The sequence below is a fragment of the Sorex fumeus genome, unplaced genomic scaffold (genome assembly GCF_029834395.1).
Source record: "Sorex fumeus unplaced genomic scaffold, SorFum_2.1 ptg000008l, whole genome shotgun sequence".
Classification (NCBI taxonomy): Eukaryota; Metazoa; Chordata; class Mammalia; order Eulipotyphla; family Soricidae; genus Sorex; species Sorex fumeus.
In genome coordinates this window covers 60,492,322-60,517,100 of record NW_026606065.1, presented here as the reverse complement: position 1 = coordinate 60,517,100, position 24,779 = coordinate 60,492,322, and the positions used below count along the sequence as shown (strand labels likewise).

The 24,779-nt window shown below is 36.3% G+C and overlaps 1 protein-coding gene across 8 annotated transcripts in view; it reads right to left on the bottom strand.

The window, feature by feature from the left end:
- Positions 1 to 23,792, bottom strand: part of PCDH9 (protocadherin 9) — a 1,028,937-nt gene extending 1,005,145 nt beyond the window's left edge. For all 8 annotated transcript variants that reach the window (XM_056110067.1, XM_056110070.1, XM_056110068.1 and 5 more), the window contains exons 1-2: positions 23,692 to 23,792; positions 19,286 to 22,456 (exon numbers count right to left, since the gene is read on the bottom strand). In XM_056110067.1, coding sequence (XP_055966042.1) covers positions 19,286 to 22,321 — 3,036 coding nt within the window. In that variant the 5' untranslated portion in view covers positions 22,322 to 22,456; positions 23,692 to 23,792. The remainder of the gene's footprint in view (positions 1 to 19,285; positions 22,457 to 23,691) is intronic.
- Between the last annotated feature and the right edge of the window lie 987 nt (positions 23,793 to 24,779).

The following is a 24,779-nucleotide window of genomic DNA, read 5'->3' as shown; positions in this document are numbered from 1 at the left end:
GATTACTCCCCACTAACAAGAATTTATATGTAAGCAAATAGTGTAACCACTCCTCATATATAAAACATGGACAATACTAATAGTACCTAGCTCATAAGGTCATTGATCATATTTAATGAGTTTATAAATGTAAAGGACTAAGAAAGTATTGAGCCCATAATCAACACTCAAAAGTAACTATTGGCTATTAGTATTATCAAGTGTCAGGAATGTAATTCCAAAACACTGCAAGCCAAGTCTCTAGAAGTAATAATAATGCATGAGTAAATTTTTTGGTTATCTCCTCATAGAGATGAGAATATCTTTAAATTACCCTTGAAATTATTCAATATGTAGCTAAAATTACTTTACCTTAATTTGGACAGTATTTCTATATAGGTCTAAAAGCACTTTTACTGTTTTTTTTTTACTAATAAGACATCATGAATCATGTAAGTATTCAATAATTAGTTTCAATCTTACAATGTACTATTGAGAATAAGATACTTATTGTTTATAATGTTAGATTTGTTCCCTTGTATAGTTATCCAGTATTGTTTTTTTTGTCCAAAGCACTAATAAATTTTTTCCTAGGAAAAACATTGGAAAGCACAATCTACACAAGTTCATTCATCTATAAGCATCCAACTGCAAACGATGCCTGTGGACATCATCCCTTTGTATTTTTTACAATAGAGAACTGATTTGATTAATCATATAGCTGAGATTTACTTCATTGTTCCTAGAATGGCTGTTTGACAATGCTCCATAAACATGGTATTTTGAGTCTTGGCCTGTAAAACTTCCCACCTTGCCAAAAACTGCTTACATTTTATTCTATTAGTTACTACCCAAAATAGTGAAAATGCCTCTTATTAAAAATGTAGGGTATTTATTTAACACTCATCTATTCTCTTTGCTTCATATTACTTTTAGTGAATGTATGTATATATATATGTATACATTATTCACATGTATGTTTATGATAGGTATTTTATTTTTAATAAAGAATCACAGAACAAATATTTATAACTATAGCATGTTACTATAATCATAAAATTAAGGAAGTCATGTTTGTTGTTGCAAATTGATGATATGGCCATTGGATGAGATTACTTAACGTGAAAAATAAATTTCTTTGTGACCTATGTGTGTTATTTCTGGAACCACATCTCCACCAGCGAGCCTCTCAAATCTGTAAACTCCTAAAGAGTAAAACAGTGGTATTTTTTCATAATACCTAGACTAGAATTACAAATATAACTGAATTTTTAAAATTTTTTATGAGATAATGTAATACAATGCAGTAAATGATGATAAAAACAAACGCATTTGAGGTTCTGAAACCGTTGAGAAATAAGTACACATTCCTGTGTGACTTTACAGGTTTCAGAACCATGCTGTAAGTCTAGTTTCTGTAGTGCAGTCAGCAGTGCTTGGCAAAACACACTGTTAGAAAAACTGTGTTCCTTTAAGCCTTGGTGATTGACACTAGGTACTATACTGGGTGTTATTGTGGTTAATTTGCATTCAGTCCTTTCAGATTTTGATTTTATTTTATTTATATAATGAAAGCCAAAATTTTGTCTTATTTTGGAGGGGGAAACACATCTGGGTATGCTCATGGATTACTCCTGGCTCTGTGATTAGGGACAACTTTTGGCAGGTTCAGTGTACTGCTGGGGATAAGAAGTGCTGGGGATCAGACCCGGTTCAACCACGTGCAAGGAAATCACCTTACATGCTATAAGCACCTTACTTACTCCAACTCCCAAAGTTAAACTTTCTTAAAAAGTATTTCTACAGGCTCCTTTGATTTGTATCTTATTAATTAGATACTACAGATAATTTAAATTACCGAGGAAAATAAAACATGTTACTACTGTGTTATTAGAAAGCAATAAAGAATATGATTTTCCTTCAACAATCTCTTGACAACTATGCTTCTCTCCATTAAGTCTTTAATATTTTTCCTTCCAATGAAGAGGTTCCCAATCAAAATCAATCAACATTCACTGTCACTGTATCACTGCCGTCCTGTTGTTCATTGATTTCCTAGAGCAGGCTCCTTCGTCCTAGCGCTGAGATTTTAGAAAGTGCCACATTCGAGGCTCTTTCAGGGTCAGAAGAATGAGACCCATCTTTGTTACTGGTTTTTGGCATACTGAATATACCACAGGGAGTTTGCCAGACTCTGCCGTGTGGGCAGGATACTTTTGGTAGCATGCCAGGTTCTCCAGAGTAAGAACTAGATAATAAGATGCCAACATTGCTTTATTTAATTCCCATTAAAAACTCCCAATGATTATTCTATAAAGTAAAATCACTACCTAATTTTTTAATTACACATTGACCTCCAAATATTGTAATTCGTCACTGTTCACACAAATTGTAAACACCAAAGTCATCCTAATGCCTTAATGCAGAAAAAAAAATCATACCTAATTAGAGTCATAATACTGGTAAAAACAATAGTTGTTATAAACTTTTCCTTATTTACTAATTTTTGATGCAGTTATCAATACCAGTAAACTACCAGGACTCAAAGTTATTCTGCTTTTATTGATTTATTTTTTTTTCTTTAGGAGGGGAAAGTTCAAAAGAGAAAAACTAATCAGACAGAGATCTTAAAGAAGGTAAGTAAAGGTTTGCTATCAATACTTAAAGCAGGAGAGTAATACTATAGTTCATAAAACAGTGAGAATATTGCACATTTCGTTGTCAGCAGATATTAGGTATATGATTTGTTTTGTAATTGTTTTTCTGATCCAGTGTTAATAGTGATTTGTACTGTTTGGATGTATATCAACTTACAAAGAAGGTCAAACAGATATGGGGTTATAGAAACTTGTTGAAGAATGTTTTTTCCCGTAATAGAAAAGAAAATTATCAGTAGTCTAATTTTCAGATAAGAAAATAGGGAACTTAATATTCTAAGTGAGGGACGAGGGAGAAAGCTCATTGGCCAATGAGCTTTGACTGTGTACATGGACTGTACAGGAATCAAAACTCCACCCCAGGGGCTAGATGCTCCCACCAGAATTTCCCAGTATGGCCCTATGAATCCTAAGAACCTTCAGGTTACTTGTGACCCCAACACCACCAGTAAGGAGTACCACAGTATATCGAACTGGGAGCACTAAACCTCTACCAACCAGGCTAAGTAGAGACAGTTGTGGCTCTCTAGTCCCCTACATATTTATTAGAGGCCAGTGTCCCTGAAAGAAAAAAATTAAGTGAAATATTAATACAAAGTATTAATGTTTTGAATGATATTTTGATTGACTAAAATTAGAAAACAATGTTCATCAATTTAATAGGAAAATTGAAATGGGTTTATTTAAAATCTCACATCTGGCTTATTTCCTTTGGTAAAACATTATGAGGTTACTTATATAAATCATAAAAGAACAAGAAATAAAAATGATGTAAAACACAATGTATTGTCACTAATATGAAAGTGTGGAATTTGTTTTTTCATCTAGAAATTATTTACTATAGTATAAATTAAAATTATGATTTCTCAAACAACCTATAATAAATGTATCTGTTTTGTCAAATTGATCAATACTGCTTTTTGGTGCTCAATTATCTTACCAAAATTTTCATGAATTATTACTGAAAAGTGGAAGATACTTAGTTGTGTGATCATCTTGATGAAATTATAATTTCTAAAAATTATTTACATTTTAATCAACACACTTCATTAACAAGTGGTATTATACATTTTATTCCTGAGGTGTACATATACTACAGGGATTCAATTTTGTTGTTCATTTACATTATAGAAATTACTTGGAAATACTTGCCTCAGCATCCACAGAACAGTTGGAAGGATCTTTCTGGAGTAAGGGACCAGCTGGATGATTATCATTGAAGCTTAACTTCACTTAAAATAGTATATTCTCTGGTCTTAATAATTTGTCTTTAAAATATGAAGGTTTGGCAGGAAATGCCTTATTTCTATATATATGTACATATATAATATTTATTTTACTTGATGTCTATGCTGATGTTAATTTTGAAGTGACCTTATAAACTTTTAAAATGACCACATAAACTTTCATTTAGCCATAAAGCAGAATTTAAAAAATGATTAAATAAGTTTAAAAATTTAAAAGTTTGTCTGACCTGAAATGTATGACCCAATTTTGCTATTTTCTTCTTTAAAAAAGATCAAAATTTCAAGATCCACATATTTCTACTTTAAGCAAAGATATACATTAAAGGGTGTGTGTGTGTGTGTGTGTGTGTGTGTGTGTGTGGCGGGGGAGGGGGATTATCGTTTGTGTTTTGTTTGGGGGCCACACTTGGTGTTCAGAGCACTCAGAGGTCATGCCTTGCTGAGATCTGGCATCTAACTTGAGTTTACTTCATGCAAGGCAAGGACCCTACTTTACTGTACTATCTCTCCTTCAGTACAGTAAAAGTATTACTTCAATTTATGTGTTAATGCAATGATTCTTTAAAATACTGCTATAAACATTCACAAGCAAATAGGCTTGTTTAGGATAACACTGTTCTGTCCTTCCTGCATAACCTCAGAAATAGTTGATAGTTTATTGGACTGAGGAAAAGAGAAAAACACCTTAAGAGGTATCTTGCCCTTGAGCAGTCAGGAAGGGCTTTCTTATATTGATTTGGCTACCTGACTGGGTGGAGTGTCAGCCCAGACTAGAGGGGAGCTGGGGAAGGAGAGAGCAGGGCTGAAAGATGGACCACGGGGAGACTAGCTAGGGGAACGTGTGCTTGAGAGAACCTAGGCCCTCCATAAAGTAAGTTCTTCTATGGGATAAACTTCCTTGTAATAAACTGCCACTAAGATCAACTGGCCTGGCCCTCGTCTCTTCCTTCATTTGCCCTTGGCCAACAGCGTCCCGATGCAGGCCACACACAGCGGCTCTAGGGCATCGAACGCAGGCGGCGAGATAGAGCCGTCCAGAGAGCCCATGAACACACAACCTTCAGCGTGCGTAGTTTTTTACAGGCTTGTTAAAATCTGCATAATCCAAAGGGAAAAGTCAATTGAATCAAACATTTATTGAAATGTGTTTAAGATACCTATGTCCCAAATCTGCATTAAATGTCAGTCTTTCTGAAGAGCCAGGCTGAAACATTATTTTGCAGAATATCATGATCTCATATAGTATTAACAAAACAATTCCCTGTACAAGTATAAATATTTTTTTCCTCTTTTTCTTTTCTCATCTTCTTCTTTTTTCTTTAAACAGAGTCAACATGATTTACAAAGTTATTTATAGTTGAGTTTTAGGTATACAATTTTCCAATACTAATCCCACCACCAGTGTAAACTTCCCTCCACCAATTTTTAAACTTAGTTTGTTATTCAGCATTGTCAATGCATGCCATACTTTTAAGTTCATTTCTAATACAAGTATTCAAATCTTATTGTTATAAAAATGATGTTACACTTGCAATTATATTTTAATAATACCTTTCCTGTTGAAGAGTGTGATTTTAAAGATAAATAGTGAATTTCCTACTACATTAAATAATAAATTTGACTTGGTATTCATGCAATTAGAATAATAGATCTTGGAATTTTATAACTTGACTGAAAGATCAAGTCTCTAACCTAGTTAAGAGAGAGTCTTAAAAATAACATATTTCAGGGAAAATATGACATCAGTTTAAAAATAAGAGAATCAATATTTTTACAAATAGTGAAATCCTAGGAAAAACTGTATTGTGTTTAAAACACAATGGACTCAAGAATAATTGCAATGCACTATTCAATTAAAAGTAAATTCTCATGTGCATGGCTAGAGTTAGTGCAAGGGTTAAGACATTTCCCTTGCAAGTGGTCAAACCTGTTTCAATTCCTGGCTCTACATAATGTTTCAAGAACTTTCAGGAGTGACTTCTTATTACAGAGCAAGATGTCCTGAGCACAACATGGTATGGCCCCCTAAGCTTCCCAAAATAAAAATGAATCAAAAATGTGCATCATCTAAGAATTTTGTATTTTTGGATCACAGTTGTCTAATATAATTGATAAAATTAAAAAAAACAATTAACAACTGCATTTATTAGTGGATCATATAATAGACTTTTGGCAAAAAAAAACAACAGGGTTATTTAACAGAGTTTAAATACACACTGCTATGATGTATAATTCTGAAATAAACTTTAGCACTGATAAGAAAAATATGTTTAGAAAATCCATGTATACCTATAAAATCTATGCTGTCTAGTCATACTCCCACTCAAATTCAGGAGGAAGAAAAAATTCCTTCACACTACTAAATGAGACAATCAATGGTGTGAGAGACAAGTATAGAATGAGTACACTTATTCTCTTCACAGAATGAGTATTTGGTCATTATCTGAACTGGAATTTACAAAAACTTCCTTAGATGCAAAATGACCGCTTAATTATAATAACCAAGAAAGAAAATAATTAATATGCTTTACATATCATGCTATCTATATTAATTTATATTTACACTTCTAATATATATGCATATGCATTTACCGCTGTGATATTGTGAAATAACAAAAATCAAACAATAACTCTAAATCTTTAAATTTCTACTATTGCCATTTAAAGTGTTCAACACCTTGCTGTACCTAGTGTTGACTCCTGGTTCTGCATTCAGGAATCACTTCTCAAGGACTCAGAGGTTCAGCACTATATGTGGTTCTGGAGATTTAATCTTGGTTGGTTATGTGCAAGGCCAGTGTCTTACCCACAGTACTCTATCTCTAGTCCTTCAAAATAAAATCTTAACCACCAAGTTTTAAAAAAATGTAACATTTACAACTTCCATTTTTGCCTGTAAATACCAAGTTTCCCCTATAGTAGCATAAAATAGAATTTACTGAACATCTACATAGATGTTTATAATATCTTTGTTATAAACCTTACAATAACTTTATGATGTCTGATAACTGAGAAAATAGCAATGCCCTTGTCAGGATAGCCAGACTGAAAGGTAGTTATTATGCAAGAAAGTTTATTTATTAGTCAAAACATGATCATAACACTGTTATTTTTCATCAGTATGAATTAATTTCTTTAAATCAAATAGAATGAATATTCATATCATTGCTTTATTTTTAAGTTCTTTCTTTTTTAGCCACCATCTATATATGAAATTAATCTAAAAGGCCATACAAAAATAAGTGAATCACGTTGAGGAGAGTAAAGATCATGAGAGGTTAACATGTCAATTTTAACAACATAATTCACAATGAAGTCAACTTAAATTTTACAATATGTTCTTTTTGTTTTATTCAAAAGATACTTGAATTATTAATAAAACTAGATTTTGCTCCAAATGTAAATATTTTATCTTGATACATTTAGTTATTTCAACATAAGTTAATTGCTTCAACAGCACTGTTTTAAGAAAAGTATTTTTAAGTTTCAGTTGTGATGCATTGTTTCATTTATTAGGTGTTCCTATAGAAATTATTCATTCACATCCTCAAATGTTATAATCTTATATATTGGTAGAATAAACCTATTTGTGATTTAATATAAGTATTATTTAAAATAACAAAATAATTTGAAATTGCTATTATGCTTCTGAAACAAATACGATGAATTTTAGTGATACAACCCATAGACTCTGAGGAATTTTAACTACTTTGATTACCTAACATGAATGCCATTATGTGAACCAAGATGCTTTCTAGTCTATGGAATAATTGGAGGCAAAACTCAGCAGGTTTCAAATGTTTCCAGCTGTGCTAAGTACTGACTGAGAAACAGATTCACTCTCTTATTTGTTGTTTTGAAACAGGAGTGATGTATACGGTGAAAATCCCCAGGTGGGTATAATTCCCATGGGTGATCAACAGGGAGGTAAATTAATAACCAGCACTAAAAGGAGCACGATGACTCTAAGATATGATGCACATATGAAAGTGGTGAAATACTCAAAACGAAAGCTGAAGCATAAATATGTAAAATAATAGGGACTAAGAAAGAAAAAATAACAGTCCATCAACTATTCTCTGATTCTGCAAGAATCAACTTTTCAGAAAATCCAGATAACCAAAAAAGTCTTCTAAACTTCAGAGATAATTGCTCATTTAAAAGCTACAATAGGGAAAATCATTCAGCAAGTAAGGTAAATTGCCTTGCACATGGCCAATCTGGGTTCCATCCCTCGCACCCCATATGGTTCCTAGAGCAACCCCAGGAGTAATTTCTGAGAGCAGAGCCAGGAAAAATGCCTGAGAATGGCCAGGGGTGGTCTCCAGTTTAAAATAAATAAGTAAATTAAAAGATACAATAAAACATTTAAGAAAACCACCAGCAAAAATGTCTAAGAACATATGTCAAATGAAATTTGGGCTTTTGTCAGAGATAAGCTGGCATCAGTGAAGAAAAGATGTGGAGAAATAGGTTATTAATTATTTAAATGTCTGCTTATTATGGGCCAGATATTTACTATTACCAATCACTTAATTTTTCAACAAATGTATGATGAAGGCATCAAAACATCTATTTTACAGAGGAGTAAAGCAAGAACTAGTACATTTCAATGATGTGCCCCATTGCCACTTAATTTTTATGTCTATTCATCAACTCATTTTTCTTACTACTAATAGAAAACTGTACCTTGTAGGTATCATCTTCATTTTTTTTAATTTGGAAAGAAAATTAAATAGGCCAAATAATCTCAAAGGTCCATTTGAGTCTTGAGAAACTATTCTCTGAGTACTATTAGCCACCAAATTTATCTTTCTAAAATTAGTATAGTACCTAGACACTGCTTTAGTCACTATTTAATGATAATTTTGCTTCTTTTTATAGAAATCATATGTGATTCTGCCTGCATAGAGCAAAAATCTATTAAGGGAACATAAATGTGTTAACTTTTTTCTTCTCAAAGGTTGTTTTTTTCAAACAGCTTTTCAAGGAAATCTGTTGATTATATTTATGGATAATCACTCAATATAAATGTTCAAAGATTCAAATATATATTCGGGATAAGAAGGCTTTAAAAAGAAGTAAATCTAACCGTGGGTTGCTTTTTTCTCATTTTCCCTTATATCTTAATATATATATCATGTTTTCAGGAGGGTAGAACACAGTAATTCTCAGTAATAGAACACCTGCCTGATATGTGTAAGTCTTTGAGTTCAACCTCAGGCAGGACACAGATACACACACACACACACACACACACACACGTATACGAGTTTGTCTAACAGTGGTTATTAGGAAGCAGAGGGGAAATGGAAACCACTGACACATTCATTGCAGAGGAATAAATTTATATGCTTTAGAATCAGCAGATTTCTAATTTTCTGCTTTTCTTACTGATCTATAGGAAAAATTCATTAGTGAGCAAGATACCAATAATCACATAAGTGTGTCATTTCACTGTTTTCAAAACCAAATTAGCAAATATGCAGAGTTTATGAGTCCCACTTGCTTATCAATAGGTCTTAGGTTAGGAAAGTCCTCACTGGATCTCCAGAAAAGTGGAAGAATGCCAGAGGGATCACAATTTCTTAGACTTTGGTCATACAAACACTCACAAAAATTCTTAATCAGCACTTTTGTCATTGTGCCTCAGTGTTCTTAGAGAAAGTAATGAACAGCAGCTGGAACCAAGTGTTCAGAATTCCTTCCACATCATTTAAAGGTCAAAATGCTTTAGTATGGCCTCTGTCACAGCAAGAGAGTCAGGTGGACTTTTTATGTTCTGTGCTTATTAGTGGATCTTAGTGTAATATGATGGTCTAAAGTTAGTTTACAGGCAGGTAAGTTGTAAAAAAAAAAAACCCTGAGGTATAATACAATGCTTTGTAATGTTTATTCTCTACAATTTGTCCCACAAAAATAAGGCTCCCAAGGAAGACAACATTTTAAACTTGAATCTGGTCTAAAAACATTGTTTTTCAAGTGAAAGTAGAAGACCTTTTAGGGGAAAAAACACAATTTAGATAAAGAGTTGCAACATGGAATAAAGGTATGTGACTCAGAAAAAAAACAAAAAACAAACCTACACCTCTGACTTTGTTTCTATATCAGTTGAATAAGAATGATGCCTTGACAAGATTTTTGTAGAACTTAAATCAATGAAAGTGTCTGTGTATTATATATAAATCATATTTTAAATATCAGCTGATTTCTTATTTTTGATAAACATCTTTTTCCTGTCTCCCATGTTGACTCTTCTAGTCTCTCTTACAGGTCTAGTTTTGAAAATATTAAACTTGACTATATTTTCTTAATTATTTTAACCTAAGTTGCAGTTATAAGAAATTGATGAAACTGAAAAAATCATGGTTATTCAGCATGATGTTTTGAACAATCCTGAATATATGCTTAGGGCTGACACTGCTAATGCCAAAAAGGATGCACACACCCTTCCAATAACAGATGGTCCTGCAGGAATAGTTTAAACCCTGAGGAGTGTTTCTCCCACTATCATTCAGAAGTCAATAACCCTTAACTAAAGCAAAATTTAATTGTCTAAAACAGACACTTTAGGTGTCAAAATGATTTTGCTTAATTATTACCATGTTTAAAAATCAATCAATGAATCAAACATATTTTGCCCTTACTACTTGGCAGAAGATATTTCTGCCAAGACCAAGAATAAGTTCATGTCAAAATACAATATCCTAGGGATTATATCTACATTTCTGTGGTCTTATTCTGATAATATCTTCATAAAAATGTGTCTTTTAATGTTAGAAATCTGAACAGACTAAGAACACTGAAACATTACTCATCTATGTAGCAATGAAAACTTTGAAAACTCTAGCAGTAACCAAAACCCCACTTTAAAAATCTGGGAAGGAAAAACAGTAGATTTGCTATTTCTAGAAAGCAAAACACATTGTTGGCTTTTTAAGAAAGGGATTTAGAAATAAAGGTATGCCGTTAAAACATCTACCAAGGCATGAAGCAGATGTGTACTGAGTAACATAAGCGGATATAGTCTACTGAGTGAATGACAAGAAACTAGCGAAGAAAAGTTGCCAATCCAGGTGTGTTCACAGCTGACTAACAGAGAGAGGGCTATTGTGATTCAAGGATTCCAAGGTGAAAATCGGTTCAATGACATCTATATATGACACAGGGGGGCATCAACACACAACCCTGAGCCCACTCCATTTTGTCTCCATTTGTCACTTGCACCTTCCACAAAAAGTTTCCTGCAGAATTCTGTGTAGCTGTGTATTTGAAAGTCCTCAGCATGCAGCTGCTATCACACAGAGGCACAGATTGGTTGCATCCTCTGAATCCAAAAAAGCACCAGTATTTTTTTTTCCTCAAGAAAAGGTCTATTATGGAACTACTGTCAGCAGAAGACATTTTCTTCCTATAAAAGATACAGCTTCATTTTATATATTCTGTTGTGTTTTTATTCTTCTCTGTACTGGGGTTTGTTTAATGTGGAAAATCCTCATTCACTAAACTAGAGTTGTTAATTGTCTTGCATGAAAACTACTTTGTTTCCCAAAGCAATCAACTATGATGATTTCCAACAAGTCCACTGTGCCTATTGTGAATTACATTGATTATATAGATTTTATGATAAGTCAACGTAAAGCATTTGGAAATTCATTGACAATATTACTGTTTCCACCAATTTATATCTAACAAAGCAAAAGATACTAAGCATTGAAGAATGGTGAGAGAGTAGCTAAACAATGCCATTAAGGTAATACACTACTGTATGTCTTTAATTAAATTCTGGAACTACAAATGTAAACTATTTATAAATAGAGCAAATATGAACTCTAAATTCCCCCATCCAAAAGAAATTACCCAGAGGATCAAAGCACTAAGTAGGCAGCCCTCTTCATTAAGATAATGCTCCAGTTTTAAAGATACCAAAGGTTTTCATTGAATTTACATTTAGAGAAGAGTCTTTGAAAACAATCTGGCTTCTTAAGAGAGTGTAAAGTCAGATTATGGGAATCAGACATACTACAGGTAAGTGTAAACAGACCTATGTTATCTGACTTTCATAACTAGAATCATCAAAGAGAAAATCTGTCCAACCTAAGGCAGGTGCTTAAGATTGTTATTCTTTTACACCCATCCATGTTTCTGCATTTGGAGGGAAAAATAGGCAAAGCTAAGTCCCTCGTCTATAAATCACTCTAATGTGGAGGGAAATGTGTTAGCTAGATGTATTACAAAGCCTTTACTTCATATTTAATAGGCACCTGCAATACCAGCATTATACAAAGCTCTCTACTTTGCAAATCTTTAAAACCCCACTTAATTTTCAGCACTGATTTCCTGCAATCTAACAGCTTATGAAGGGTTCACTGTGTCCATACAGATCTATGCAAAATGTGCCAGAGCTTCCCTGTCTGTGATGGCATTCATTTGGAGGTGAATCCCAAATTCCTATCACTGGCGTGCTTATTTTCTGACTAAAATAAATATTCTCAGAATTAAAGCTGAAGATTAGGAATACAAAAAAGAAAAAGAAAAGAAAAAAAGAAAGAAAAGGAGGCAAAGTAACTAGCACTGGGAGAGATATATGCAAATATCGGCTCAATGACAATTCTTCATACCGTTTACAATTGAAGCTTAAAGACTCAAATACTCTGCAATCCATTAGTTTCTCAATATCCTGAAAGGGATTAGACTATTTCTTAATCAACTGCTAACAGACTGAAAAAGGCCAGAGTCTGGATATTAAAGCAGTGTAATACTAAAACATGGAGATGGTCAGATAGAAAGACAAACTGTGAAAGAATGTTAAGCTGTAAAATATTATATAAATATTATAAAATTGACCAAATTCGATTATTTATGCAGTTTTCATAATTTCAAATTTATATAAGTATATGTGTGTATGAGGCTATAATAGATTCTTTCCAAGTAAAGATGATTTCCTATATTTTCTCAAGTAAATCCAGAAATATTATATTCCAGAATAATACAGTAAAAAAGAAGCAGTAATACTTCAATGTTATCACCACTCACAGCTGAACAGGTGGAACTAAGTCCAGTATTTTATATAGATACTTATGATGCTGCAATCAAATTGTTAATTGGGAGACATATCGTCACATGACATTTAAATAATGTTATATACTCAATGGTATATATTAGAGTATATAAAAATGGATACCTAAAGAACTACTCTAAGTCCTAAATGCCTTAAGCTATAGATGCTACTGATTTAGCCACTGTCTTGGTGTACAAGAAAGAAACTGTCTACGAGACAAAAATAGGAGTGAGATATGGGTTGTTTTCTCATTTTTTTACTATCATCAATCTTTGCTGTTGAGGAAGAGTAGTTGTAAAACTTATTTCAGAATTTCAAATTTTAATGAATCTTGGCTCAGGGAAAAAAAAAGAATATAAATCAAAACCAAAATGTCAATCATGGTAATATATCTTTCTTGTACTATGATTCTGATGACTGACAGCCCAATAGGTTTGTATCAAACAAAGGCAAAAAGCATGTGTTCCTTTCCAAATGAAATGTTTGACAGCTTTAACAGCTTTCTGAAATAACTGACGAAATCTTAAACGAGAGTTTATTTCCTATGTACATGAAAAAAAAATCGTATTTCAAAATTTAAACTTGCTTCTGAGATTCAATGCAAAATTTTGGGAGTTAACAAAAAGGCCCTAGCATATTATAATTGTTATTTATGGAAATCATATGCCTCCATATTATTGAAAAATTTAGAATAAGCCTCCTACTGACATACATTCCTAATTTCTCACTAATACTTGGTGTGTAATTAGAGTTATTTTTCAACAAACCTGATATAAGTGTTACAGTCCTAGAGTATTTGTAATACATCTTGAAAAAAAAACAATCAGTTGTTAAAAAGCTAAAAATAAAGCTCTAAATTGTGTTTTTCTTATTTAATTTTCCACTTTATTAACTTTAGAAGATCTAAGTTGATTTATTAATGATATTAATAAAAAATCTATTTCAAGAAAACATCCAACCAAATTCAGAGATGGCTAATGCCAAGGATTTCGTGTCAAAGTAGTCAACTATTTTACTCCAGTTCTGGTTTTGTATGTTTTTAACTAACAGTAAGCTAAGAGTTCAACTATGACAAAGTCACACTGAGAAAGTACTAAAAATGAATATAGCTGCCATGGTATGAGTCCTGATAACACCCCACCTGTTCTACTAGCAACACAACCACCATAGATCATAGCATTTGTGAATTTATATATTTCCCTCAACCTCAGAAGAAATTCAGAAATCAGAAAGTCCAAATACCAACCTAAAACTAATTTGTGAAGCCAGAGATGGTGAGAAAGTGTGATAGAAAGGTATTACTTTCATGTATAAGGACTGTCACACATGACAATGTAGAAAGAAAAAAATTTTGCTCAGATATCATTTCTAACATTTTAGGTATAATTTGTATCTCATATGTGTCAATGTGAAAACAAAACTTCACTGATCACAACTGATTATGAGGAGATCTGATTTTGAATGGGGATTCTGTTAAATGTAAATTTGAATGCTTCACATATTTTAATAGGTACTATTACGAGATGGCAAATTATTGTTTATAATATTTAACTTATAGGGCTACACACATAAGATTATAATATTCTGAGTTATTTGAAGTTCAATGGTTGCAAGGTAATTTTAATGATACCAAAATCTGTTGTATGATACCACGAGTATGACTCATCTGAAACTAAGGGAACATCAATTTGCTGTGTCTCTCCATACTAGTTCATTGCAACAAAATTTAGAAAATAAGATAATAGAAGATTTTAACTACAGAACTTTTTTCTCTGTTAGTAAATATTTGAGAACCATAAAAATACTTGATCTAGTAACAACTTTTCATCCTTACACTTCTTAACACTATTAACAAAGTTAAGTATTTCATAATGTAGGAATATCGAGTCAGTATTTGCCTCATGAGTCTGAATGGAAATCTATCCAGTTTGAATAAATGGCCCATCCTTATTTAATTTCTGATTCATAATGTAAAGAGGGCTAAGTAGCATCTCCATCACTAATATAAGACCTCACTTCATCATCAGAGGATACTTAGCCAAAGGAAAGTAAACATAAAAACGGAAAACATTTTAAATATACATTGCATTTTGGGTGACAATTTTTCACCACATTCAATACACGATCAATACTCACTATACATACTCCCAAACTCCAAAAATTAGTAAGTAAAATATTTTAGTGTTCGCTCACTTCTCATAAGGTAACATTTTCTCCCTTAACTTTCAATTGCACTTTCTTTAGTGATAGACAGCAGTTTTATGTCTGCCTTGTGTAATTTATATAACCTAACAGAATATCAGTAGTGCTTCTCCAGGAATCACTCAAAAATTCAAAGTAATCATAAATGTAATATAGAATCTCCAAATCGTTGGAAATAGAATCCACTTTATACGTCAAAGCATATATTCCTTTAAGTACAGTAAGCATATACACCCTCAGTGTATATTTTCTCCTTATATACACAAATGTAGACTTGGGCAAATACTCTAGAATTTATCATCTGTACGCTTAAACTCCAAAATGAACATCCAGTTAGAAATTTCACATAAGCCTACCCAGAACCACGCTCCCAAGCAATTATCACAGATTGGTTTGTTACTGAAATTTGTCAGATGTAAATTGGTCAGTTTTATCTCCCTAACAATTTCATTTATACCCCCACAAAAAAGCACACTGGGCCAAGAAAATTAATTCCCTAAATGCTGTCAACTGGGGTTGGGAAACAGCAATAAATAGCTTACTGTAAAGCCTCCAGCTACAATAAAACGGCTGTCAGTAAGTGAGCTGAGGGTTGGGCTGTGCAAAAACGGGTCCTCTGGAAATGATGATCTGAAAGGGAAAGGAGCTGACATTTCTTGTTCCAATATGCTGAGGCAGTGGTTCTCAAAGTGTGATCCCTGGACTACCAGCATTAATACTGAATAGTGGCTTGTTGGCAATAAAGTTTTCAAGTGTGACTCCAGTTGGATTGAATTAGAACCTCTGAGCATTGGAGAAGTATGGGGAGGAAGGAGCAACTACTGAGCTTTCCAGAAGCTCTTCAGGTAATTCTGAAACAACACACATTTGATGATATAATATTGTATTTTTAAATTCTATCTATTAAGAACCTTTTTTCCTTGGACAAACTACACCAAAGAGAATTATGAAGTACAGCCCTTCTGGAAATGAAATTATGTCTGTGTCCTTTTAACCCTATATCATGACCTTTGATTCTTTTATGACTAAACAGCAGGGCATGGACTTTCAAAAAGAAAGATTTGGAAATATCACTGAGTCTGTAAGTATGTTCACTAGGGTATATGCGAAAATTAATAAGGAACATTCAAAAGAAATGTGTTAGTCAGGAAAAAAGCCTTATAAAAGTGGAGTGGAGAAATATGATTTGCAATAATTTCATATATTCTTTGAAGGATTACACACTAGCAGGAACAAAAAGTTTAATGAAGTAAGAATCAATAAACTGTAATAAAACTCATGGTGTATAAGTTAATAGTTAAGTTTTAATTATCTGGACAACACAACTTAATAATATTTAAATTTACTCAACAATCTTGAATTTACCCCACACATCAGCTAGTACCACAAATTAAAAAAAGTTTTCCTGCTAAAAGGTATCTATCTATGCCAAATCAACTAGATCCTCAACTCAACTTATAAGCAAACATACTTGTATGTTTGGTTATAAGTTCCTTTAAAAACACTTGGGGTACTAAACACAATTTTGAAATTTGTATAGTTTCATGAATACATTTTGTATAAAAGCCACTGGTTGAAATGCTAAGTATTAAAGAATTTATATTTTTCATTTTAACTTTAATGGCTTTAGATAAGAACATAGTTAGGTGAAAGAATTAAAAAGATAATATATATACGTTTTTATTCATAAAAAATATGCCACCTTCATAACAAAATTGTACATATTGCTATAAGCATTGTCATAATTCTCCTTACTTATAATAATCCTTTTCACAATATTACAATTTTACTTTCTCAGCTTGAAAACTTCTAAAAAGGTATGAACAAAATCATTTTCAATAGCTTCTAATCATAATAGTGAAACATAGCTGTATTTGAACACCAGAATGTCTACATGAAAAAGACACAGTGACACATGGTCTCAAGGAATGCCTGAAATACACTTTAGTTCCAGTTAAAGAATCACGCAGCATCCTAGTCCAGACATTAGATCATATAAACAAACATACTTATATCTGACTAAATCCCAATAAAAGATCTCTTTTGACCTTGTTAAATGCTGTTATGATGTAAGTCATTGAACTACATGATAGTTTCAGCTTTGGGGAAGAAATCAGAAAAACCAATGCTAATCTCAACAAAGGATATTAGTATATTTCTTGGGAAAACAAATTCCAGATTAGTTTTCTCACGATTTAATTTTCTCAAAAATACAAATCATAAAACATCAAGATATACTAGAAGTAACTTTCACATTAACAAAAAGTAACAAAAAGCCATTTTTCCCTTATATTAAGTTTGTAATTTATTTGTTAATTCCTTTAGTTTCCTAACTAACTTTTATTACCAGAATTAACATATTGCCAACTTTTACAAATATTGACTAAGCTTGTGGGGAAAAAAAATCTGTATTTTAAAGCATCAATTTCTAATAAGTTGATGAAGTTTCCATGTAAACACGGCATTCAAACTTCAACTTGTATTTATTGACTTCATATTCCACTCTAGAACTTCTAACCTGGCTTATTTTCATTTCTTTCTTCCTGTGCATTCAACCTCAAAGTACATGTACTTTAAAAATAGTCTAGATAGTTCATCTTTTACTTTAAAAATTAAATATTTCAGGCATTCTTCTTTATGGAGAAGTATCTACATGATTCATTGCCAGAATTATTTTTAGAACTTATTGCCACCAAGCTATAAAGTCACTCAGATAAATAAATTATTCATGGTAAGAAGCACACAGTTTCAATAAGACACCCTGCCCCCCAGAAAAAAAGAATTACTCTTGAGTTTTCTAACAAGTCTCAGTGACTGCCAAATACTATCCTCCTACAAAAGTATTTTGTTTTACTTGCTCTTCTGAAATCTCAACGTCTCTTATTTCTAAGAAATCCACATGGGCTACCACCATAGGTGGACTCAATATCAACAAAGAAAGAACTTGGATTATGAAATCCTAGAAAGTTGGTGTGATGAGAGCTAATCACAAAAGAGCAAGCAAATGAATTTAAATGTTAGTTGCTCCACAGAAATTGTCATTAAATAAAAGGTATCTTTGGCTGTAGAACCAGCTTGATCCTTCCCTCCCCCAACCTTTTGCTACTGCGGGATTGGCACCTGGCCAGCACAAGCGACATGATACCCTAGTGCCATCTACAGGCTATTATTGACACTCAAATTTCATGGTAACAGACAAGCACCAGTGAAATAAATTAGACAGCACTGCATTTAAATCTTTATTAACAGAGAATTATTAGACCTAAGAAAAACTAATTCTGGATTTGGTTGAAATATGAGTTTCTCAGCCTCTTAATCCCTCTTCATATGGCATATTTCACAGTTTAAAATGAGTTATGACAGATCACTTATGCATTACTAAGATGAGAGAATATTTACAATGGATTCATTCTTTTTCTGTATAAATCAGTTATATTAGTGAGAAGGCATTCCTTCTTTTTTTCACTTTTTTTCTTTTTCTTTTTTTCTTTTGAAAGAGAACTTTGGCCTTTGTGGACACACTGCAAACTTTTCTAGTAAATACTCAATTTACTATATTACAATAAAACTACCTGAAACCAAAGAAAATGCTTCCTATATGGCTTAGTTGCAATCTATCAACAACCATGTGCTTTACAACTGATGTACATTATATATGTCACTATCCTGTTCAGAGACTAAAAAAAATTAACCCCTTTTGCAACCAAAGCTCCAAAGCAATTACAGCCAGACCTTCAAGCATAATTTATAAAACTTGAGATTTGAAGGTGACTTTTTTAGATCATAAATCTTGAAGCTGTCAATTTAGAAAACTCAGGAGCTGAATTTGGCATATCAGGACAGGCTTTTCTTCTTCAGAAAATATTATCTTGGGACATTTTGGAATCATTTCCTCTTTTCATCTTTTGCCATGTGAAGGAAACTAGGAGGTTAAGTTATTCTCAGTACTCAGAAATTTCAAAGCTGTTCTAAAAATTCTTGACTGAAACCCAGAGGAATAGAAAAGGGGTCAAGTTTTTTTTTCCCTCTTTATAACTAAGCTAAAGTTAGACCAAAACAATAGACACACTGGCACGTTAATACTGGTTGACTGGGCACTTGTATGCAGTACTTATAGACCAGTAAAAGTGCTCGTTTACCTGTCTGGTGTGTAAGGGGCCCTTTGTCTTGAAGCCTCCTTGGGAACTGCACTCTGAGGCACTGAAGTGATCTGAACTAGTGGAAAAACGTTTGGAAAGGGTGTCACAACCCCCGACAAAGGTGTTGTCCAAAGGGAGCTCCTGAATCACATGATGCTTTTTCACAGAAACTGGAGTGTCTGGTTTAAGATGAAAAGCAGGCTGCGGAGAAGCAGATTTGTAGTGCTTGGCCAGGTCAGGACTGTTGGGCTTGAAGGTTGTGGGAGGTGCGGGACCCCAGTCAAATCTTCCTATACTTTGCTCCTCCAGCTCAGCCGGGAGGCTGATTGTCCCATTGATAGGTTCATGAACTGCATCATCCGGTTTGGATTCTTCAATTGTAACAAAGTTCAGAAGAGAGCTCTTGGGAGACTTTCTTTTCTTCCTTTTCTTTTTCTTGTTTTGTTTGTTCTCCTGATTTGGTGACATCCACTCAGCACCCTGCTTGCTCCTCTGAGCAGCTTTGAATCTAGATGCATGGCGACAGCGCACCAGGACAGTCACAAAGATCACCACTATGACCACCATGGCACCTGCCACGATGGCAATCATGATGGTGAGATAGTCCTCATTTTGGTAGGGTTGGCTACTGTCCCCTATGTTCCTGTCCAAGGGGGTTTCCATAGTCCTGCGAATCAAGTCGTAGATATAGGAGGCATTTCCAGCAGTGTCATTGACATAGAGAAAAACAAGCACAAGTGTGTGCAAAGACTTTGGGTACCCGAGGTCACTTATGTTGACCACCAAACGGTGCAAGCCTACATCGGTGGGTGCTGGTTTCTCCTCCAGAGTAATATTACCTGTTACTGGATCTATGCGAAACAAACCTTTGTTGTTCCCGCTGACGATGGTATACTTCAGTTCAGCATTCATCCCAGTGTCGACATCCACTGCGAAAACTTCTGCTACCACAGAGCCAGGGATGGCTGATAGGGGCACCAACTTGAAAGATGTATTAGAAGGTGGGGAAATGACAACTGGACTGTTGTCATTGACATCCATGACATTGATAGTGACTTTTGCAGTAGAGGATCGGGGTGGCTGGCCTCCATCAGTGGCTTTGACATCAAAAGTGTAGGAACTCTGCTGTTCTCTATCAAAGGAGACATTTGACTTTATGACTCCAGAATAGGGATCCAAGACAAAATTATCATTGTCATTTAGAATGGAAAGAGTCACAGCTTTATTCTCCCCAGCATCTGCATCTGTCACTGTGATAACCCCCACAGTACTATACTTTGGCAGATTCTCAGACACAAAAAACTGAAAATGGTTATGAGTAAACTTGGGGCTATTGTCATTCTCGTCCAGAACAGTAACTATCACAGCCGCCTGACTTTGCAGGGGAGGGGTCCCATTGTCCCTGGCAGTTACTGTAAAAATGAATCGCTCTTGTTCTTCTCTGTCAAAGACTCTGGAGGCTGTCAAAACTCCTGTCTTTCGGTCCAGATCAAAAAAGGAGGCATTCGGTCCAAGCTGATAAACAATATCTGCATTTTTCCCACTGTCCTCATCTGTGGCACTAATAGTTGTTAAGTATAAGCCACGTCGATTGTTTTCTGAAACTGACAGCTCAATTACAGGCTGGCTGAAAATTGGTGGGTTGTCATTTTCGTCCTCAAGCTTAACCCTTACCAGGGCAGTCTGATTTAAACTGGGCTTCCCAGAATCGGAGGCAACAATTTTAAAGCTGAATTCTTTGGTGCCCTCATAGTCCAACAACGAGGAAGTCTCTAACAAATACTGGTTGTCATAGACTGCCTTCAAATGAAATGGGACCTCTCTCTCAATGAAACAGATCACTTTGCCATTCACATCTGTGTCCTTATCTGAAACTGTAATTAGGGCAATCTTTGTATTGACAGGATCTTTCTCAGACAAATACACGGTGCCATTGATGGGACTTATAATGTACCTGAGGTCTATGTTAGGAGGGTTATCATTTACATCAGTGACATTGATGGTAACCGTTGCTCGGGCAGGAGTGGAGCTGCCATCACTAGCCAGCACTGTCACTTTGTGAATGGCTGTCTCCTCTCTGTCTAAGGACCTCTGAACTGTAATCAGCCCCGTAGTATTATTTAAAGCAAAGAGTCTTTTGGTTGCAGGAGCGACCTGGGCACCAAAAATGTACCGGATTTCAGCATTACTGCCTATATCTGCATCAGTGGCATGGAGCTGAATTACAGAGGTGCCCACCGGGGCATTCTCTGGAATATGCACTTCCACTTGACCCTCTTTAAACACTGGTCTGTTGTCATTAACGTCACTTACTGTGACCTGCAGTATGGCTGTGCTGGATTTTTGTGGCGTGCCTCCGTCCTCGACTTTGATTTTCATCACATAGGTATCTTTCTGCTCTCTGTCCAAGTTTTGCTGAACAATCAATTGCGGCCACTTCTCTCCCTCTGGAGTTTCCACAATATCCAGTCCAAAAACACTCTGCCCATTTAACAATTCATAATGCTGTACCCCATTGAAGCCCGTGTCAGGATCTGTTGCTGATGGGATTGGAAAGCGGCTGTTGATCAAAGTGTTTTCTGGGATGGAGATATTGATGACAGGGGATGGAAACATGGGTGCATTGTCATTGGTATCCTTGACGATTATTTTTATTTTGATCAGCCTGAAAAAATCATTGGGGAGGATCACCACCTCAAGTTCAAAGAAACACTCATTCTCCTCAGCGTAAGAGGCTCCAGCACAGAGTTTTTCTCTGTCTATTCTATTGGAGGTTGTGAAAATTTCCCCCGTGCTACTGGATACTTTCACCAAAGGGGCATCCCCTGCTTTAGAAACCAGTCTATAGACAAGACTGGCACTGGTCCCTGTGGCAGCATTGATGTGAGAAATGTTCAGATCCTTTGGTATGTTTCCTATGGGCACATTCTCAGGCAATTCCTCTCTAATAGTGTAAATAAGTTCTTGAGCTATTGCAGAATCCAGCCTTAAACAGGCAATCAGAGCAGCCAACAGGTAAAAATCCCTCAGGTCCATGATAATGTATTTATTTGCTTTTCCTGGATTTTAGGGTTTAAAGGTTTCCACTGAGGAATGATGCACAAACTGCAAGAGGAAGCGGGCATGGACTGGAGGATGCATTACATCTCATCGTTTATTTGGAGACAGCCACTGTCAACACAATCGTATAGATAATATTATTCTTCAGTAAACAAAAACACACAGTCATAAAATATCATAACACATTTCCTACTGCATATTAGTAAACATGGCAGTTTGCTCTGCCACTGCTTGTAAGTTAACTCTTGACAAAAACACTAAATATCTCTTTGCTTGTTGCATTTGCTCAGGGAAAGGAAAATGAAATTATTTACTTTGGATTAAGAGCAGGGCAGTCTTCATCTGCATTCACTCTCAGTTTTTTAGAGCACTGCTTAATTCACAACATGCCTTCTGAGTCTCAACTTCCCCTCCCCCCTCCCTTAGCTCTCTCCTGGCATCTAAGCCTTAGTTTTTTTTTTTTTATAGGTGCAAGTGAAAAACATTAAGTATTTAGTGATGATTCCTGCTAATTGCTTTGTCACATGTCAAATGCAATGTGTTTTCTTCTCTGCCACACTGAGTCATCCCTTCCACCTGAAGGACTATCTTTTCCTTTCCTCCCTGTTCTCCAACTGCCTTCTAATACAATCTTACTGGGAAGCCAGCCTCTGGACATGCTGCAGCATCAGAAGCAATAGTCACCGGCCACTACATCTCCTCATTCCCTCAAAGCACAATACCAAGACTTCCAGTTTCTCACTCAAACCTTACTCTCCTTACTCCACATTGCCAAATCATCCCCGGTAGAATTAATAAACCCATCAAAACTTTTTTTAAAAAAATGCATAATACAATACAGGATTTCGTCTCCTAGAGGTGAAGAGAGTGTTGAGATCTGAGTTAAACGCAGCTAACGTTTCCGTGGAATAGCACGATATTTTTCTACTCAGCATGAAGGGGGGGGGGGGGCAGAATGCAGTTTCTTAACCCTGCTTTCTGCTTATAATATCAGTAACATCTGTCACACATAAATACTGCAACCGAGTAATGCAGGTAAAAAAGGAATCTGCTTAGAAACTCCCCCCACCCCCAACTGCAATCTAAATGAGGTGCCAGGCTCTCAGCGGCTACCTACTTGAGTGGAACTGGTCAGTTCCCAGGCTCTAATCTTATCTGCATTCGGCTGTACGGTAGCCGATGCCCGCGATGAGTTCCGGCGGAGTGGTGCAGGTAGGGATGCAGATACGACCGAGTAGGTGAGCTCTGCCCCGACAGTCTACCCAATTGCAAGCATCCCTCACCTACGCTGAGGACATCTCTGAGCAGAGCATTTGCAATTGTGCATGCGAAACTTTAACACTTACGTGAGTTGCCTCAACCTTTCCCCTCTCCCGGTATGCTGCAGTTAGGGATGATCTGTTCCAACACATAGAAAGCCATGCATCGGGTAGCACCAGTTTGGTGGGGGGGGAGAGAGATCAAAAGCAGCAAAACGTTTCCTCCTCGTGAAATGTGTTGCTTCGGGCAGGCAAATTAGCAACTCCAGGGAACAAATGCACAGATCTGTCGTTAGTCATTCTCTCCACATTTGTGTCTCTCTTGCCCGTGGGGTGGTGGTGGTGGTGGGGGGGGGGGGGGGTCCTGGACTCTTCTGGTACCGGCGCACACGCGCACACACAGACACCACACACCATCCAGGAGCACTTCTTCAGCTCGGGGGCATCTTCCAGCGCGTCGAGCAGACCATTTCCCTCCGATGCCAATAACGCTGAAGTCTCTTAACTTCGGCTGGAAAACGTCAGAGTTGGGGAGGCGGCAGGTCAGTCTCTCCGGGATGACAGCGGCCCCGAAGAGATGCTCCCGGGGCGGGCGGCTCCAGCCCGCTGGCGAGAGACTCGAGGGTCGCTCCTTCCCGTCGGCTGCGCGCTCCCCTGCTCCCTCCGGCTCGGCCCCTCTCTCCTCCTTCTCCCTCTCCTCCTCCTGCTCCTCCTGCTGCTCCTCCTCCTCCTCCTCGCCTCGCTCCGAACTGAATTTCTTGCTAGAACTCGCGCTCGGCCCCGAGGGAGGGCGTGACGACCGGCGCCCCGCCCCCGGCCGCTGATTGGCTCGCATCTTGCGGCGCGGGGGGCGCGGGGCCCGGGCTGCCACCGGCTCTCCTCGCCTCCCCTCCGCGGCCGCCCCCTAGGCAGCCGCGAAAACCCGGACGGCCGATCCCCGTCGCCCCGGGAGAGGCGGCTTCCAGGCGGCGCACTGAGCATGCCCGGCAGGGACCGCCGAGCGCCCGAGCTCCGCCGGAGGAGGCCCGGGGAGCGGGGAGCGGGGACCCGCCGCCGGCCGCGCGGTACCCAGAGAGCCGGGCCGCGCGCGCGCGCGCGCGCGAGCGACCCCGGGGCGCGCCGATCTGGCCCCCCCCAAAACGGAGGGGGACCCCGAATGCCCAGAGGTTCCCGGG